Source organism: Mastacembelus armatus, chromosome 13, assembly GCF_900324485.2.
Source record: "Mastacembelus armatus chromosome 13, fMasArm1.2, whole genome shotgun sequence".
NCBI lineage: Eukaryota > Metazoa > Chordata > Actinopteri > Synbranchiformes > Mastacembelidae > Mastacembelus > Mastacembelus armatus.
In genome coordinates, this window is record NC_046645.1 from 20,856,436 (window position 1) to 20,874,712 (window position 18,277).

At 39.7% G+C, this 18,277-nt stretch overlaps 1 protein-coding gene across 3 annotated transcripts in view; it reads left to right on the top strand.

The window, feature by feature from the left end:
* Positions 1–18,277, top strand: part of LOC113125669 (T-lymphoma invasion and metastasis-inducing protein 1-like) — a 40,382-nt gene that overhangs the window by 2,533 nt on the left and 19,572 nt on the right. For 2 of the 3 annotated variants that reach the window (XM_026299277.1, XM_026299278.1), the window contains exons 2-4: positions 15,596–15,683; positions 15,819–16,734; positions 17,670–18,117. In XM_026299277.1, coding sequence (XP_026155062.1) covers positions 15,829–16,734; positions 17,670–18,117 — 1,354 coding nt within the window. In that variant the 5' untranslated portion in view covers positions 15,596–15,683; positions 15,819–15,828. Of the gene's footprint in view, positions 1–5,740; positions 5,900–15,595; positions 15,684–15,818; positions 16,735–17,669; positions 18,118–18,277 lie in introns of those variants that run through there. The other variant, XM_026299276.1, reaches the window with a different exon arrangement.

An 18,277-nucleotide genomic window follows, 5' to 3' on the forward strand; every position in this document is an offset into this window, starting at 1 on the left:
ATGTCTACACATTCATATGGTAATTTGTTGGCTTTTTGTACAATCCATGACTTTGTTCCTCATGCGTGTACAGAAATGCACTACCAAACAGTTGATTTCTTGAAATGCACATAGTTTAACCCTCATCAGTGTTCTTTGTGAATTATTCATTAGCATCCCACTTCCACATAACTCTTCATTTATTTGCAGAGTAAATACTGAAGATAGCCTAGTGTTTTGCCTTGTGTGACAAGACACAGGCCATTCATACAAACATGGTACTAACTACTGTATTACTTAAAGTGAATTTTGTAAAATCAATTTTTCTATTCATAATGTATTCTTAATGACGTAATGTGTGTTTTACATTATGATAGATCTGTGTTCAACAGTTTGCTGGCTGACAGTCAAACCATGAGTTTAAAAAAAGCAGCTAATAAGAAGAGGATGTATTGTGGAAATTTTAAGTACAGAAGTTGGACTGTAACCACAAAGCTGGAAACTGTCAATCTGCTCAGCGGCTGATTGTCTGTGTTACAAAGAGAATTCTGAGCTGAGCTAAACCCTCAGTGCCATGCACGCATATCTCCAGATGTGGTAGGAAAATACCATCTTAATAGCCATTATTCTGCTTGTCAGGTTTTAATAATGAAATGACCACATCTATTCTTCACTTAAATGAATACTGGAGGCAAAGTGATTTAAATATTTGAAAACTGAGCTTGAGTGCTGTTAGTCTCATTTCATATTTGTTTTAGTTGAATAGAAGCTCTGTTCAGTAAAAGGAGAGTCCATGCATAGAAGGTTAACTTCAAAATTTTAGTCCCGGAACAATTAGTTGATAAATGGATTAGTTCATAGCAATTTCATCAGTAATTCTTAAACGTTTTAGGAATTAAATGTCAAAAGATTTGTTGTTTCCAGTTTCTTAAATGTGGGAATTGAATTCTCATTGTCTTCCTGTACTACAGTTGTATAGTTATATCTTCAGTCACAGTCTGTTAAACACTTTAAACATGAAAATGACATTTTCTTACACAATTCCTGTAATGGAGCAGCCACATTGTGTATCAGTAATATTGCAGGTTGTCAGTAGTCCTGTTCACTCTCTTGTTGCAGTTTGCATATGCTGATTTGTCCAGCTTTGTAAATGATGTGCCTTTTCTCTTCACACAACAGGTTTATTGCATCAGAGCAACACAAATACCATGTTTTAGCAGTATCTATTTGTCTTACAGCATCCCTTATTTATGTCTACAACATATATATCAGATAATCACCTTAAGAGTTTTTTTTTTTTTCTAAATCAAGCCGTCTTTTTTTTGTTTTCCTGGTCTACCTGATCAAGGAAGGACAACCGTGCTTTCCTTTCTCCTTCTGTTTACTTACATGTTGTAATGAGTTTCAGATGAGATCGGTCTTCCCTTGTTGCTCCTGACAGGGCATCTGTCTCCATTAGAGAGAATTACTGATGTGCTGCTGTCTATCCTCCACCATCTTTGGACAGTTGAAAAGAGAAATCCCATTATTCTTCACAGTCATCCACCCTGTACATATCTAAGAGTGTAGTGTCATTTTGTCCTGGACCATGTTCTGCTAATCAGGTGATTGACTTAACCTTTGATTTAAGGCTTTTAAAATACCCTGCATGTTTTTGTGATTTATTACTACATACAGAAGACTGGAATTTGTAGCATCTGGTAAAGTGAGGTCAAATGATGAATTCCTGATGTGCTGATGACATAGTCTGAAAAAGCATCTGGTTAGCTTAGTACGATTTGATATAATGTGAGCAAAGGTCTGGTTGTCCCACTAACCTTAGGAAGCAAGAGCCAAACCAAAGTACTTTCACAATTTAAATCCAACATATAGTAGTAAACTCTTCAGAAGCATTTTATATGATCTTCATGTAATATTATAAGCCTAAATTAACATTCTCATCAAACGGCACTGCACCCCACAAATTAAGTCGACTTGCCTGCACTGTCAAGTATTGATTCACGCTTCAAAGTCTTCTTTGAGGCTGTGGTAGCCTCAGAAAAATTATTTCTGAAAAGATTCACTTCCCTTGACAGTCGTTTATTATTTCAAAGCAAGAGGTCAGCGTGTGTACATGCAGACTAGTGGATGGTATTCAGTAGCATTCTGGTACTTGCTCTCCACAATAGTCATGTGGTTTGGAGAAACATGACAGATGAGCATTAAAGACCTTCATCAAAGCTCAGTTCCTTCTCCTCTTTCTGAGCTGTGAGCAGGAACATATGACCGGCTGTCAGAATTGCACATGGTGATGATCACTGACTTCACATGGCTGATAGAGCCCTGTGGGTTAGAATAAATAATAGATACTAAGTGTACTGAACTGTTGAGGCTATGAGTCACCTTGGGGAAGCTGGAGTAAGGATAACTTTACTGTGCCGTCAGTGATGAACATGAAGTTCTCAGGGCACTTTTTGTTTTATCAAGGGTGATTGTAGTGTGAATGTGCTTTGTAGGGTGGTGGAAAAGTGAAAGTTTATAAGATATCAAGGTTACATTAAGTAGAACCATTGTGACACCTTTAGGTGACTATTTTAGCATAACGTAGAACTTAACTGCATATTGAAGGATAGAAACTACTGGTAAAATATGGCGAGGTTGACAGTAAAGTAACTATCATTTGTTTCATGATCATTTGTTTAAATTGATCTATACAGGTAAAATGGATTTGCATATGGTTGTCAGGATGTGAGCATTGTAAGTTGAATACTGTTGGCTTTTTGAATATGAGTAAAACAAAAACAAAATTTGAAGGCATCATCGGAGGCTCTTAAAAATTGTGTTGGGCATTTAACAATAATGTCTAAAAACTAAGCTATTTTAAAAAAAAGTATTTGTGCTTTGTGCTTAGTATATAAGTAACCCTATCCAGCAGTGTGTTAATTGCAGTCTAGTGCATTTTAATATGCTCCAAGCATCTTTTAACAACTAATATTGGAGAGCCACCTATGCTGTATAGGTCCAGTCCTGACTAGTCAATCCCAGCTTTTTCTCTGCAGTGTAAATTATTTCCCATCCTATATCTGCGTCTTTGATGTCGACTCTTGAGAGTCAACTCACTGCTGGAGACCACTGGATCCTCTGCTAATGATCTCTACCCGGGCTAGGGTTACTGCTTTCATGTTCTTGCATAACAGTTGCATTTTTCTCTTTAGATATCTCTTGTACATGGTGTTCTTTTCAGTACAATAGATGATTTGTTCCATCAGAGGGACACCGGCGGGGACAGGGGTTGTTGTGATGGAGGAGACCAAGTAAAACACGTGAACTTTTTTTGGGTGTTCTTTTCAGTGTTGTAGATTGACAAAACAACCTTATGCAGAATCAAATACTGCAATAATAAAACTACTACTGTAAAGAGTAGTGAGAAAAAAGTTTGACTCAACAGACAATAATGCTGTTGAATTTACATCTGGATGTATATTTGTGGGTAACACCCATTCACTGTATGCTGATTGTTTAATTGTCGTGAGACGAGACAGCATCTTGACTTTGTTCCTGGTAGACAACTGTGGCTTGATCATACTGGACTTGTTTCGTGGCATTTTCATGGTGTAATGTGAATGAATGAATGAATTTTTGCATAAATATTGCACTCTCTCTCTGCAGAGCTACATACTGTCCTAAATTGAAAATAGCTTTGTGTATGTATGCATGCAAACAAAATATTCATCAAGTATTCAGTTATGTTTTGGTGACGAAACCAGTCACCTTTTTCAGATGAGACTATTTCTGCCAAAGCATTGCTCATCACCTGTCTAACACTACCCCTGCTGTGAAGCTTTGTGGTGCTAGGACATGTGCAAAGGGGAAATAGGTGAAACTCGACTTCATGTCAGGGAAAAGAAATGTGGAAATTCAGGCTTCCTAACTAACTTGAGCCAGCTTAAGCAAATTGTTGCTCAAAAATATGTATTTCATTTTCAGATAATTACTAAAACACATTTTTTCTTCTACCATTAAGCTTTTAAATTCCTGCAAAAGAAATCTGCAATCCAGTTGAAGAGATTCAAGCATGCAAACATTTGTTGGCTTTGTTTGTTTTTTTTCTAAAGCCACTGTGAATCTAAATCAAATGCAAACAGTATTACTCTTTACAAAAATCTTTGAGGTAGACCATATTCAGTTTTTGCAGGCAAATGGATCTGTCATTAGTGTGCCTTCAGCTGTTTTATTTTTTTCTTGGTTCCCTGTGGCTGAAGGTGATTGGCAGTGATTGCAGTTGGTTGTGACACCTGGACAGCATCAGCAGTCTGAAGGGTTGCTGTGGATCTGTAACCATAGTCTCACCTGCCAAATTGCTCCAGTGGTATTGAATAACTTGTCAATGTATTGGATGTCCAATTCAATCAGCTTGTAAGTTGAGTGTGGATAGCACTGCATTTAATAGGCTTGTGTTGGTGATGAGAAAGCAGAGTATTTTGTTTAGCTGAACTCCATTAAAGCAATCTGCATTTCTGAAATGCCTGTGGTGAGCGCAGATGTAGATTCAGCATTAGGTCACATCACTGATAGATGCATTTATTTCACTGCTGCCTAGTTCAAGCAGATAAGCTAGTCTCTCGTGTAACATAAACTTATGTTTATTTAACTTTTAAATTAAACACCTATGAGAGTACAGTAGGCTAATAGTTAGGTGTGTGGTACTACTGTCAAAACACATCAATATGTTTCGTTTTAGCTTTGAAATCAAGCTCAGAAAGTTGATAACAATGCATGTTATGACTGGTTGCATCGGACATTCCTGTCTTTACTATTAAACCCCAGTGATTTACTTTAATATGAGGGTCACAACCTTGGCGGGAGATGACGTTACATGAGAGAATGCCAGCCTGACCACAGTGCACAGGTTTGTTTTGGTCATAGTCATCACAAAGTCTAGACAGGCAATTGACTCCCCCAGCCTCTGGACTCCTACCAGACAGTTTAAGCTCCTTTGTGGTCGCTGGGGTGTCTCCTCCCTCGACTAGCTTGAGGCAGTTTTACTGTTTTGTGTGCATTCAAAACTGCTACTGGAGATCATGATGCAGGCTGCACCTGAACGTTCATCCTTCCCTTCCTCTCTCCCTGTTCCCCCTGTCGATTCCATTGCCTCAAAATGAATCGGGCACTGCTGTTGTTGCTGACGTGATATCCACATGACATCACTGGTGCTATGACAACAGCAGGTCCAGCCTTTCTCTCATTCACAAGTCCATTTTGGGCTGTCACTGAATGTTCCAAATTATGCACTGCAACACATTAAGACTGCGACCATTCAGCCCTCATTGCCTCTGAGGCAAAGAACATTTGTTTTGTTTTTTTTTGTAGGATTCTGTTATTACAATTCTCCCTCTTTAACCTATAGGGGAAAGAAATAAAAGCAACATCTTTTTTACAGCTAAACAAGGTGGTTTATATTGAAGCATCTACAGAGCCAGGCTGACAAATGCAGCCTTACATCTGGCTCTGAAGGTTGAGTTGATGATCATGTTTGTTTTTTGTACAAATTAAAACCCTGCCACATTTAGTGTCAACTTAATGCTCTCATATTTGAGTAAAGGGGCAGTTACACAGGAGACGAGGGAGGGAACGCACATTCCTGCTGTTTGTAGTTCAGGGGGATGGATTTATAGAACGAAGGAAGAAGGGAGGGATTGAAAAGTCAGCAGCAGCAGGAGGGAGGGGGGGTGGGTATTTACAAACAGTCACTCCCTCTCTCTGTCTCAGTTCTTCAACTCATCCTTGCATATAGGAGTCAGTCTGCTGTGGACCTGAAGGAGAACTAAGAATAATCTCCACCTATGAAGCTTGAAATGTTCCCTTTACTGATGAATGGGATTTCTCTTGGCTGTTGTGGGGCAGGAGGCAGAAGTGACACTTCCTAGTAGTACACAGTAAGGTAAGGCATTGTATTGGCTGCTGTATGTTTTCATCTCTCTGCAACATTATGTGTTTGTTTGCGTGTTGGCAGACAGAAGAGACAAATGGCTCTCTAACCTCAAACCTCCCACTTTGCAAAAGAGGTGCTAAATAACACTATGCATGGCCTGTAAGCATAGGTTTCATTGTATTCTGGAGTAGTTAAAATTGTTGTACGCTACCAAAGCTTTTGTAAATCAGGTTGTGCCTTTTGGGCTTTGTGTTTTCAGGATTTATTATCTCTGGATGGTGTATTCTCATTAGTTTCCATCAGTGTTTGCATTCTCATGGTCTCATCCTATAATTTAATGTATTTTTGTGTCCTGGGGTTTTCACAGCCTGTGTTTAGGGAGGAGTTTCCACATTGTGTTTGTACCTGTAGCACTCATGTGTATGGCACGGCTACCTGTAAATGCAGGCAGTGAGCCATTGTATTGCTTTCTATTCACTTCCAGATGCAAATAATACAGCTTGTGTATGTGTTGTTGTAATGACAAAGCTGTGGTGGTGGTGGCAAGGTTGTGATGCTAAGAAAGAGAGATGATGAATTGCAAATGTGAGAGATGGTCAAAGTCAAGGAGAATCCCCAGAGCGTATCCTGGAGGGGGGCTGGAGGACTTCATGATGTGTGAGTTCATTTAAAATCCCAGCTTTGTGTTTGAAAGCCTGTTGTGTGACTCCTGGGGTGGGGAGGGGGTGAGAAGTGGTCATCTGGTGTCATAGTTATGGAAATGTATCGACCGTTCAGGGCTCAGCAGGACAGGAGGTCAGGCTCCAGCTTTCAGACTTGTAAGTCTTAACAATGCCGCATGTCATGACTGGAAGAAAAACACAAACCCTGAAATCTTTTAAAAGTATTATATAAAAAAAACACACACCAGTAGAGCCTTGTCCTCAATATAAATTTGACCTGGAAGGGAAATAGTTGTAATCACAGATTGGTTTGCATGGTCTTGTGTCATAAGCTTCACTTAATTGAAAGCCACATTGTGCAGTGGAACAAAGGTTATATTGTGGATCTGCAAGCCAGAGCTCATTTGAGATCAGGTGGTTTTTCAGATACTTAGCTTATTATAAAAGTTAGACTGTATATGGGGCAGAAATCAGCACAACACCACATGGATCCCAATAATGTGATTTTTCTAGTCGCTCTGTTTGGTACCACTACATGTTGCTGTATTTTTGTTCTGGCTTTTACGCATATGAATTTTCTTCTGTGTACTGGTACTGCAGCTTTCCAAGGGGAATTATTATACTGGGAAGTGTAAAAGCCAGCAGATCTGTATTACATTAGTGATCTTTATTTGTGTTACAAATTATGTGTTGAAGTTGTTTTGCTTTAAGTGCATGCACATTTGTTTCTGTTCACTAAATGCTTGTTTTCCCAGAACAAATGTGGAAATGTTTTTCAAAATTTAGTTTTATATTTGTCTTATAGAAGTTCCTATAATATTCTTATACTGAGATCATATAAAGGTGACTGTCCAAAAAACATGGTTAGTTGTCACCATATACATTCTTGGATCAGTATAGATAATTTAATTGGTGTTTATACAGGACTAACATGTTTTGCAGCTATAAGTACTACATCTAATAGTACAATATGATAATATTGAATTTAATGTAGTGGTCCTACATCACCTTAGTAAAGAGTGCCTTTTCTTTGTAGACATAAGGTCTTGCTTTGATAGCATTGCACAAACCTGGAATTTACTGTCAAAATTGGTGAAGGTACTAGACTCTGACTTTCTAAGGGGCATTTTACTACAGGGCAATAAATGGCTGTACTTGAAACTTTGATCAGGACTACTTGGAGGAAGCAGACACATTTTTTACGTAGGTTTGTTTAGTCTTGTGTGACAGGATTCAGCTTAGGTCTGCTTCAGTGCACAATGCAACAGAGCAGGGAGCTGGGAGCTCCAAGGGTGCTGTGGCTGGGGTCGTGTTCAGGGATGACTTCTCCATGGGCTCAGTCCACATTTAGCTCAAGTCCCCTTAACACAAGTAAATGGTAGACATATTGTGAGTAACTGATGTAAGAACAAAACAGGCCACACTTGATTACTGAGAACTTTATTTGGAAACTTCCAGGCTAAGTCATTATTGTTGGACTCAGAATGATGACATTAGACCTTGAAATATATATATATATATATATATATATATATATATATATATATATATATATATATAAAAGTAGGTTTTAGATTCTGTGTCTGTAATAGCAGTGCTAAGTAAAAAGAATACACTCAAACTAAAGCCATGCTTGGTATTCCCAGTCACTGACCTGGAAGCAAATGACTGCCTCTGTGGAAGAAGATCCTGAGTGAACCGGATTAGAAAACACATTTCCAATGCAGGATGGCTGCTCCTCTCTGTCCTTGATATTGTATTCATTCTGCTGCTAGCAAAGGGACATTCAGGCAGACAAGTCAGCTGCCATAGTGAATGGCTCACCCCAGCAGTGTGTTGGTGTCTGGCCTGAAAGCATCAAGATCCACTCATTGCTGTTTCTGTGGTTTTGCTGGTTTAGTAAATAAGAACAGGATGTTTGATTAAATTACAATTTTATATAACATAAAGATTGCAAGTCTAGCTGCGCTCAGTGGAGATTTGCTGACCAAGGCTGAGTAATACAGTTTTAGATTTATAAAATATAGAATACTTTAGCACAGGTGAAATCTTTCATCTTTTACTGACATGAAATTTCCTTATTGCAAAATATTATCCCAAGGTTTCAGTGCAGTTTTTCTAATGCACTGTTCTAGATCACTTTTGTATGTTTCTCTATTGAGAAAGCCGATATCCCATGGCAGTTGCAGAAGATGTAATTGCAACAGGCACCCCTAAAAAAAAAAAAAAAACACCAGATAATATTTTGGTAACGAGTGGGTCCTATTACTGATATTGTTGATCACAAATCTGTAATCATAAAACTGTCAAGCACATTTGCTCCTTGTGTGAGGGGAAAATTGTTGGGTGTGTTTGGAGGAGCAAATTGCAAGTCTGGAATGTGAAGCATTTAAAAGCTGACTAGTGTTGATTCTCCATGTAGCCAGGGAGACCTTTTCAATGACAGTGACAGTTACAGGCAATGAGAAGGTCAACTTTTTAAAGTCTATGGTGATTGTGGTTGTAATTTTGTCACAGCAGCTATTGTCTTTTTCATTTCACAGATCACTTTTTTTGTTCTTCCCAGAGGAAAAACATTTAAATACTGTTCGTAAATCCTTGTTTGATCCTGCTGCTACTGTTTGACAGTGAACTATTTTTTTCAATATCTAATAACTTATGACTGTGACCTTTTAACAAATTTTTAAAATCATCTTTACTGAATATTGAGGTATATCATATATTTAACAGTAGTCAAACAGGTACAAAGGCTACCAGAAGGGTTAAAATAATTACTGATGCTCTAATACAGTATCCTACATAATTTCTGCAAATGGAAATTGCACTGTAGCTGTTATGAGAAGTGAAATTTAAGGAAGATGACAGAAGAAAAGGGCAACCACTCTACAGAAGGACTGTTTTACTCTGGCAAATCCAGAATCATTAGAGGCGATAAGGGGGGCTTACATTTATGTGACACGCTAATGAGGATAAATTGGAGCCTCGGTTGCAAAAGTGTTGTCAGTTGTCCTTTAATCTGAGTAAGTAATAATTTAAGTAAATAATTGTTAAAGCATTTTACTCTGATAAAACCAAGAACATGCAGAGATGTTTTTTTTTTTTTTTTACTGCTCTAATAATTTCAAGTAGCATTTAGTAGATTTGACAGAAGTCCCCCTGCTCCCTAAACCAGATTAAAAACCACTCTTCCCTTCCCCCACGGAACTGTAGTCAAAGGAATCCCCAAACTACAATCTGTATGCACCCCCTTTGTCTCAACAGTGGTCTGTGGCTCATGTATACCTCCAATTACCATCTATTTAAGGACTTCAAAGGTTGTCAATGAGGAGCTAAAGAGCCGTAAGCAGGATGTTGTCTAGTAGTATGGTTGTGACCTTCTGGACTAGTCAATTGTTGGCATTAATGATAAAAGATGCAAGTACTCTGGGACAAAATAACACCACACAGTGGTGGACAGGTCCAGAAAATGGATTACATCTAACCGTGAGATTTTATCTTTTGCTAATGCTAATTTCATACATTTCCCATTACATCCAGTGGATAATAACCAGCAATCGTAACAAAAATAAACTCTAACAAGTTTAATTTAATCAGTAACCATATGTAGGCGTGCAAATTATTCTTAAATTTATAGTATGGACAAAAGATTTATTAACTGAAACAGCAACTTGCATTGTACACAAACTCCATACAGCTTAAAACGCAGCAGAAGCAGTGACCTCTGTACACACTGGTGCTGCAGAGAAAATACTGGCAGGGACAAAGGTGCCACCGGCAAAACAACACCAGCTGCTGCTCAACAACAGGCTCCAAAATCACTGCCTGCAGATTCTTTGCAAAAAAATATTTCACTTTTAATTGTACATTTCTAGGGTGTTTATTTGCAACTTTTGCACAATCGGGAAATGTAACATGTTTAGAAACCGGTGCGTATTAAGTTTGGATTATTGTGCAGAAAAATTGGTTTTGGCATGTAAGGTTATATTTGTTAGGCTTTTAACTGAACTGTTCATTAGAAGATGGTTTGAGGGCAAACAGGACAACTGTCTCTTTGCAAGTGCACAGTAAGTCAGTATTTTAATCATTTTGGGATGCACAAACCAACTGGCTACTTAGATTAACTCAAAATAATTCCCTTGTTGGTTTAAGTAATGTAAATTGGGGTACTAACTCACTAAACTCTGACCCCTTACTGTATCAGTGGTCACAAAACAATGACCTCTACTTAGCCTAAAGTGCAGCACTCACTGAGTAAAAGCACCAGTTTGTATATTAATCTACCTTTTGTACTCAAAATTCAGAGTGAAATTTCCAATCTACCTAGAGTTTTTACATTTTTCAGTGGTTGCTGCTGTCTTGCCAGGTCTCGCACCAGCTGTGCTGTCGGTCATTATTCTGCCTGATATGTGCTGGCATCCATCTAGAGGCTGCTGTCCTACATTAACAAAGTCCCATAACACATGACCACCTGAGCCTCTCATGATGGGGCCAGACAGGTCACACAGCCAGAGCATTTGTTGCTGTCCTCTGAAACGTATAATCAATTTGGAAGCAATATAAAAAAAATAAAATACAGGGTGGCTCAGCATATCAGTGTCTTTGTTCTCACATTAATATAGTCATTTTAAAGTTTCTTTTGTATGATACTTCACCTGCTGCTAGGTCAGTGCAATTGTTATGGCCAGTTTTGGCAAATGTTGGCAAAACAGCAGATATTAAGTCCAGCTATGATTACTTTGCCCGCTCAGCTTTTCCAGTCTTTGTATTTTCTGCAGCTGAATTGTGATTAAGCTCTGTAAGTCCTGGTTGGGTGGCTCGACTAAGCTATTCCAAGACAAATCAAGGTACTTTCATTATCATGAAAAGGCCCCGTTTCCAGCTTTTTCCTTTTTGGGGTTCCTAGGGTATAGATCCAAGTCAGAAAATATGCTTTTGGCATAAGTATAAGTGTATTATAGTTTTCAATTAGGCTACTAAGTGAAGACTGGAGGGAGTACTTGTGTTGTTGATTAGTGTCCCAAGTACATTTTTCTGTGATATGGCTGTTTCTCACCAGTGTGAAACGTTTGAAAGAGGATGCAAGTTTTGCTCATGCTAAATTTGCCTCTGGTCTAACAGAGTGTTAAACACAACTAAGCACACTTGGGAGCAGAAAATGTGTCATGAGATCATTGCTGTTCAGTACTTCCATTTGCACGTATAAGCATATGACTGTGTATCAATGGGTAAATGTGAGCTGTCTTGAGAGGCAGTGTGTCAGTGGAAAGCCCCCCACATCCCAACCGCTACTCCTCCATACAGCTACCTGTGTTATTATCTCTAGAGTAGAGAGTTCAGATTACAGGGTTTTGTGTTGGAGCTTGTAACTAGTTGGCCCAATGCATTTTTCCTTTCACCAGTAGAGTTAGGTTAAATAAAAGAATTGGGTTTGCGAGAGCCACTGAAACACATTAAGTCAAAATCAAGACTGTATCATCTTTAAACTCCATTTGTTTTTCTCCTATGTCACATTTTCTGTGAGGAGTTCTGTTACCTTTAGATTTGTCTGGTGTATTAGAATATTGTAGGTTTTTTACATGAAGCATATGAGAATAGGAATGTGTGACCAGGTGTTTCACATGTCAGTAAGTTATACCTAGAACCAGAATATTCATTTCCTCACATGGTGCAAGCAACTTGACATTTTTGTCCGTAGGGATCTAAAGATGAGCAGGTGGGGGTTAGGTACAGTTCCTGTTCCAACAGGCCCAAGTATTTGTCAAATATAAACTGCCTTTAAGTGGTATTTACTCATGAAAGGACCTTAAATCTAACTGTCACATATTTTGTTGATGAAAGAATGTCACGGCTCCTCCAAAACGGCTTCAAATATTATCCATGTTGTTCTGAAATAGAGTAGTTCTGGGATAAATCAGTATGTGTGGCATTTATGTTCCAAAACTGCCATCCTCACATTAAGATTTAGATATTGTTCTGTGAAGTCTTTCTCATCATAAATCCAGACTTTGTCCAGTAGGGACAAAACCAAAGCTAAAACTGCTTCAGGTTTAATCTACATTTTCCAATTCCAATTTATAACATGAGAACTGAAGAAATATTTACCTGTCTCCAGCTGCAACTAACAGTGTTTCAAGGCTACATCTAATAGCTGATGCGTTGGATACATAACTGCCAAATTCTGAATAAAAATAGGAATTTCACCTGAAGGGATGAAATAGAAGCTGATGAAAGAAGAGAAAAGTAAGGTTTAAAATAATAATACTTTGGGAAATTTACCATTTATAGTGTAACACGTCCTGGACTACAAAATGAGGATTTATTTATTTTATTGGACATTTGCCCATCAGATTAGAAGCTGGTTGATGCTTTTCATGGACTGACTATTTACAAGTGTTGTTAGCTGTTGTGAATTTTTTGTGCTTTCCCCTGAAGTCTTTGAGTTGCTAATCTTGAGTCACAGAACTACTTCTCTTCTTTTATAACTGTGGGTGTCTAAAATCTCCTGTGGTTATGTATTTCATTAAGGGCTAGTAACAGATGAAGCGTGCGTTCTGCTGTCCTTTTTTTTTTTTTTTTTTTTTTTGCAGTACACTGAAAATGAGAGGTGACCCACTTACTTGGGTCCTCACTCTGTCACACTGCCGAATTATGGGCAGCATTTTCCAGTCTAGTTGTTGATTCCCATTTATTTGAACATGATGCAGGACACAGACCTTTGTAATGTGTGTTTGCAGGTATTTCTAGAACTCACTGGGAGCTCTGGGGGTTTGGTACTCTAGAACATCTTTTCCAACATTAGCATTTCATCCTCATTTATAAAGAGCTGAATCTGTGAACTGTAGCAAGATATTCTGCTCACTAAAAGGTAGTAAAATATAAAATTCCTATATTTCAGAACTTGGAACATGTGTTTATTCATTTGTATATTTTTATTCTCCAAGTCAGCCTCTTTAGTATCTGTTCTTTGTACTAAAATCTTCGGAAATCATTGTCTTGAGTGGGATCTTTTTGAAATAAGCAAAAGTAGTTTGCTGAGTCCCCTTGTAGTAAAACCATTTTACTTATAAAGGGACCAATTCTCATTTTTACAAATCCAAGCTAATGATTTAATGGTAACAAGCTCTTACTTCAGTCTAAAATTTAGATCTGCTGGCCATGTGAATGTTAATGTTGGCTGAGTAGACTTGCCCATATTGGACCACTCATTTCTCTTTGCTCTCATTTAAGTTGAATTTTATTTGAATGTAGGTTTACTATCCTCAGTTATACTTTACTATATCAGATTGAGTTTAGTATACTTTGATTCTGTGAAGGACAGTGAATGTAGTGTTATAGTAAAAGGAGGCTTTGCTGCACCGCGACACTGTTGCAGAATAAATCAACTATTTTCATTTTTTAAACATTTCTGTTCATTGCAGTGTATTGGATGACCAGCTGGCTCACACATCTCCAGGCCTGGACAGACGAGGTTGTTCTGTAAATTCCAAGGTCACTGCACAGTGGGTTGCCCTAATTGTGTTGACTAAAGAAACTGCATCTTGTGCTACTTAAGCCCCTCTCTGCTTGAAGTAGTCTAATTAATTTGTAGCCAATTTCACATAATTTTAACATTAAAACCAGAGAAGTTTAGCAAATCCAGCACAGCAACACGTAGCAGAAATAAATCCATAAATATTCCCAAAAATGTTCATGTAAAGCTTTAATTTTCTGTATTTATAGTTTTATGAGAGGATTAGTCAGGACTAAAACATGCTAAGCTCAAAGTAGTCCTTGGTGTAATGTGTGTGTTTGCATATTGTAAGCATGTTTGTCTCTCATTGAATTTCATTTCCTGTAATGAGTCTAGTGGCATTTCATAGTTCTGTCCCCACCTCTGCTCTTTGCCTCTACCAAACAGGATTGAGCGAAAGAGGCAGTAAACCACAGCATTATGTGAAAAATAAATGGACTTCTATCAACATCAAACATTGTGCACTGCAGTATCAGCAAGGGGTGATGAGTGAGCAGAATGGAGAGGGGAAAGGGAGCAACATAAGGTAGAAAAACAGGGTCAGCTCCAGTTTATGTAACACCCCCTTTCACAGTAAGCCTGAGTGCATGCAGCAGCAGAGGGTTGGGCTCCCACACATCAGTGTCAGCTAAACATGCAAAAAACTGCTGCACCCCCAAAGGGTCTGTCCTGAAAGAAGGGGAGCACACATTAGCAGGAACAGCCACAGTTAAATATTCTTCTGTTCCATCTGCTGATGGTCCCAGGCATGGAGCAGGACCTTTTAAGGGCAGGCTGTCCGGCCTAAAGGCAGGTAGATACAGTCCAAATGTGCATTATAGCAAAAACTTAAGGACACCTCCCTCCCGCTCCCAGTCCTCTCTAATGCTAGAGGTAGTTCCTGAAAACACGCAATAAACAATGCTACGTGGATGGTTCACTTCAGCTCTAAATAACTCATGTTCACTCAGGCTGCCACAGTGCTCATATTGTCATTATATCCCCTCCACTTCACACGGCTCCTGTGCGTGTTGAAAGGTCCTGAGTGCATCACTTCCTCGGTCAAACTAAGGATGATGTTTATCTAGCTGACTTGACAGAACTGTTTTTGTTTGTGAAGGGAGTGGGGGGTGAGCATAGTGAGTGATGACGAGGCAGTACAATTAATCATTAGTTTAGTTACATTCGATCTTCTGCCTTTCTTATTTCAACTCCTCTACTTCTTTTTCTGATCAGCCTGAGGGTTGCTTTATGGGAAAGTTTTGATTTTTTTCAGGACAGATTTGTGTCCTTGTACAAGTTCCTTTAATTTACAATAGTACAAAAACCGTTAAAGTACAGCTCCAGTGAAACAAAATAATGAAACATGAAGAGATATGACGTTTTCCATTATACAGTTTTGTCTGTGATTGGACACTAAGATTATTTTCCTCAGTATCAGAGAGGTTGCGGTTAATTATTGCTAAAACTTGCTTTGATTAAACAGAACGGCCAGTTAAAACACGCACAGCAAAATATTATAATGATGTTGATGATGATTGTCTCTGTTTTCAGAACTTTGTGGATGTTACCAACAGCTGAAGGACCAAACTGTCTGAAGATCCAGTGACAAGATGCCAAAAAAATCATTACAATCTTTCAGGTAGGCTAACATTCAAACGCAATTCAGTCATTCATTAATTTGATATTGCAGACATTAGGTATAAATGATTTATGTTTCTGTATTGGTTTAATGTCTTTTCAATATTATTTAAATGGTATATCTCCTTCCATTCAGCCTGTGAACCATGGGAAATGTCGAGAGCCAGAATGGGGTCCATGCCCTCTACAGTAATGAACGTGGCTATTTGTCACGTAAGCACATGTCTCAGTCTCTTCGCATTTCTAACAAGCAGTCCAGACGCTCTCGACATGCTTCATCAGGGAAGATAGAGCACAGGAACTCTGAGACGAGCACCCGCTCAAGTAGCACGCCCAGCATCCCACAATCCCTAGCTGACAATGGCCTGGAGCCCTTCAATGAGACAAATATCCTCCCAGATTTTGGAAGTCCTATTTGGGTGGATCGTGTTGCCATGAATCTGCGGCCTGTGTCCTTCCACAATGACCTGGCCAATCCTTCAGTGCACATGAATACGATAACCCTACCTGGTCCTACTGCAGAGGAGGTGCAGCATGAAGATGAGTACATGGGTGAGGTAACATATCTCCAGAAAACCAGGGATTGTTCAAAGGAGACCGTCAGCTTCAAGAAGAAGAGGTCGAAATCTGCAGACATGTGGCGAGATGACAGCCTAGAGTTCTCTCTGTCTGACCTCAGCCAAGAGCACCTGACCAGCACAGAGGAGATCATAGACATGGCCAAGGGCAGTGACTTTGCTGACTACAAAGGCCACGTGCAGTCCAGCCCAACAGACTCCACTGACAGGGCGAACTCCCTGGATGAGCTGTTTAGCCAGAAAAGCCCTGCCTGTAGGCAACCCCATGGCCGCTATGCTAAGTGGCACAATGCCAACAGGGCTATCAGAGAGGGTGAGGATGATAAGATGCTGTCCCCATCAGAGGAGGATGGGAACACCTATGGTGCATACACCCTACCCTGCCGGCGTTCCCACTGCCTGTCAGAAGGCCTGAGCAGCCACCAAGCTGCCATGTGTGCTAGCATGCAGGGCAGGCGGGCACAGACTATACAGGTAAGCTGTAGAACAATTTCACATTGTGCTGATCTTTTATGCTGCTAATTTAGTTCAAATAATGTCATTTAAAAGGTCACTATTCATAGAAAACAGAACAATTAACTTTCCATAGCAATGGTATTGTAAACAGTGTATTCATGTCCGTGTGATCCTCTTAAGTTAGTGAATGTCAGGGTCCTGAACTGTTGAAACTGTGTCTTTTGTGGTCCTTGGACACAATGTGAAAAGCTGTGCAGAATCTTAATGTAGTCAGGTGTCATTATTAATAAGACACCTGAAACAGATGAAGTGTAAAAAGAAAGCTTCTTTCAAAGGAGGAATATGTCATCTCCTGATGAAACTGTTGTTTTTCTTTGGAGAGGAGACTGTGATGATCATGGGGGCGTTGGGGGTTGTTTTACAGAACAACCCTGTTTGAAATGCCTCTGTCCTTTGTTATGATAATGAGAAGAGCCTTGAGGAGAGCCTCGTGGAAGAGTGCAACAGTAAAACGTGCATGGTGGCCCTGTCACTCTGGGGCACCATCAGCCCTGGTGAATGGAGCTCTGGAGTGCATGGTTGGGTCATGTGACCAGATGGTGATACCAAGCTCAGTGTTACCCCCTTCATGTCCCAGGAGCCTTTGACCATGTGGGTAGGAGAGGGCAGACCCTGTGGTGCCACAGGGAGGGTGGGCTATGCTCACACATTCCCAAATGCTTTGCTGTGAGTAATTCATTTTGAGCAAAATCTCAGGATTAAGCAACTTAAGAACTCTCATTGGGTCTCTGTGTAACAGTTTTGCATCATGTTTGCTTTACAAGAATGGCTCTATAAAGACAGCCTTTGTTGTCAAGTCAGGGTAGAAGTTGTTGACTATCTGTCTCCTCAATTATGACAAACCTGTGGATACCATGCCATCTCACCTGTCTTGTGCTTCTGCCACGACACAGGATGTCACAGCTGCGGAGTGCAGCGAGTATGAGGACAGTGGCATTGATGGGGTGACAGCAGAGGCAGAGCACCAGTCCCGACGTTACAAGACCATGTCAGCCTCCTTCTCCATGTGCTCGACACATGGCAGGAGCGTGTTCGCCGGCAGCGACAGCGGCAGCAGTGGTGGCGGGGCCAGCGACTGTGTACAGGGCGTGTATGAGAACTTTCGTCAGGAACTTGAGATGAGCTCCTGCCAGACAGAAAGCTTGGAGGAGGCGGGGTCTGCCCTGAGCGATGAGCAGAGCACTATGAGCTCCGCCTACCAGTCTGACCCATTGCTCAGCCAGGGGATGGTACGAAAAGCTGGCAGGCTTGCTGTCAAGAACTTCCTCGTTCATAAGAAGAGTAAGAAAGTAGAGTCAGCCACGAGGCGCAAGTGGAAGAGTTACTGGGTTTCCCTAAAAGGTTTGTTTTCCCTTTAATGTGTCCAGAACATTTACACTTCATTCCATAATCTCAATGTCAATACATCTCACATGGCATACTTTTGATGATGTTTAGTATTTTGCTGACATGATATTTCTTATGCAGAAATACTTATATTCTAATCTACTTCAGCTGAGCT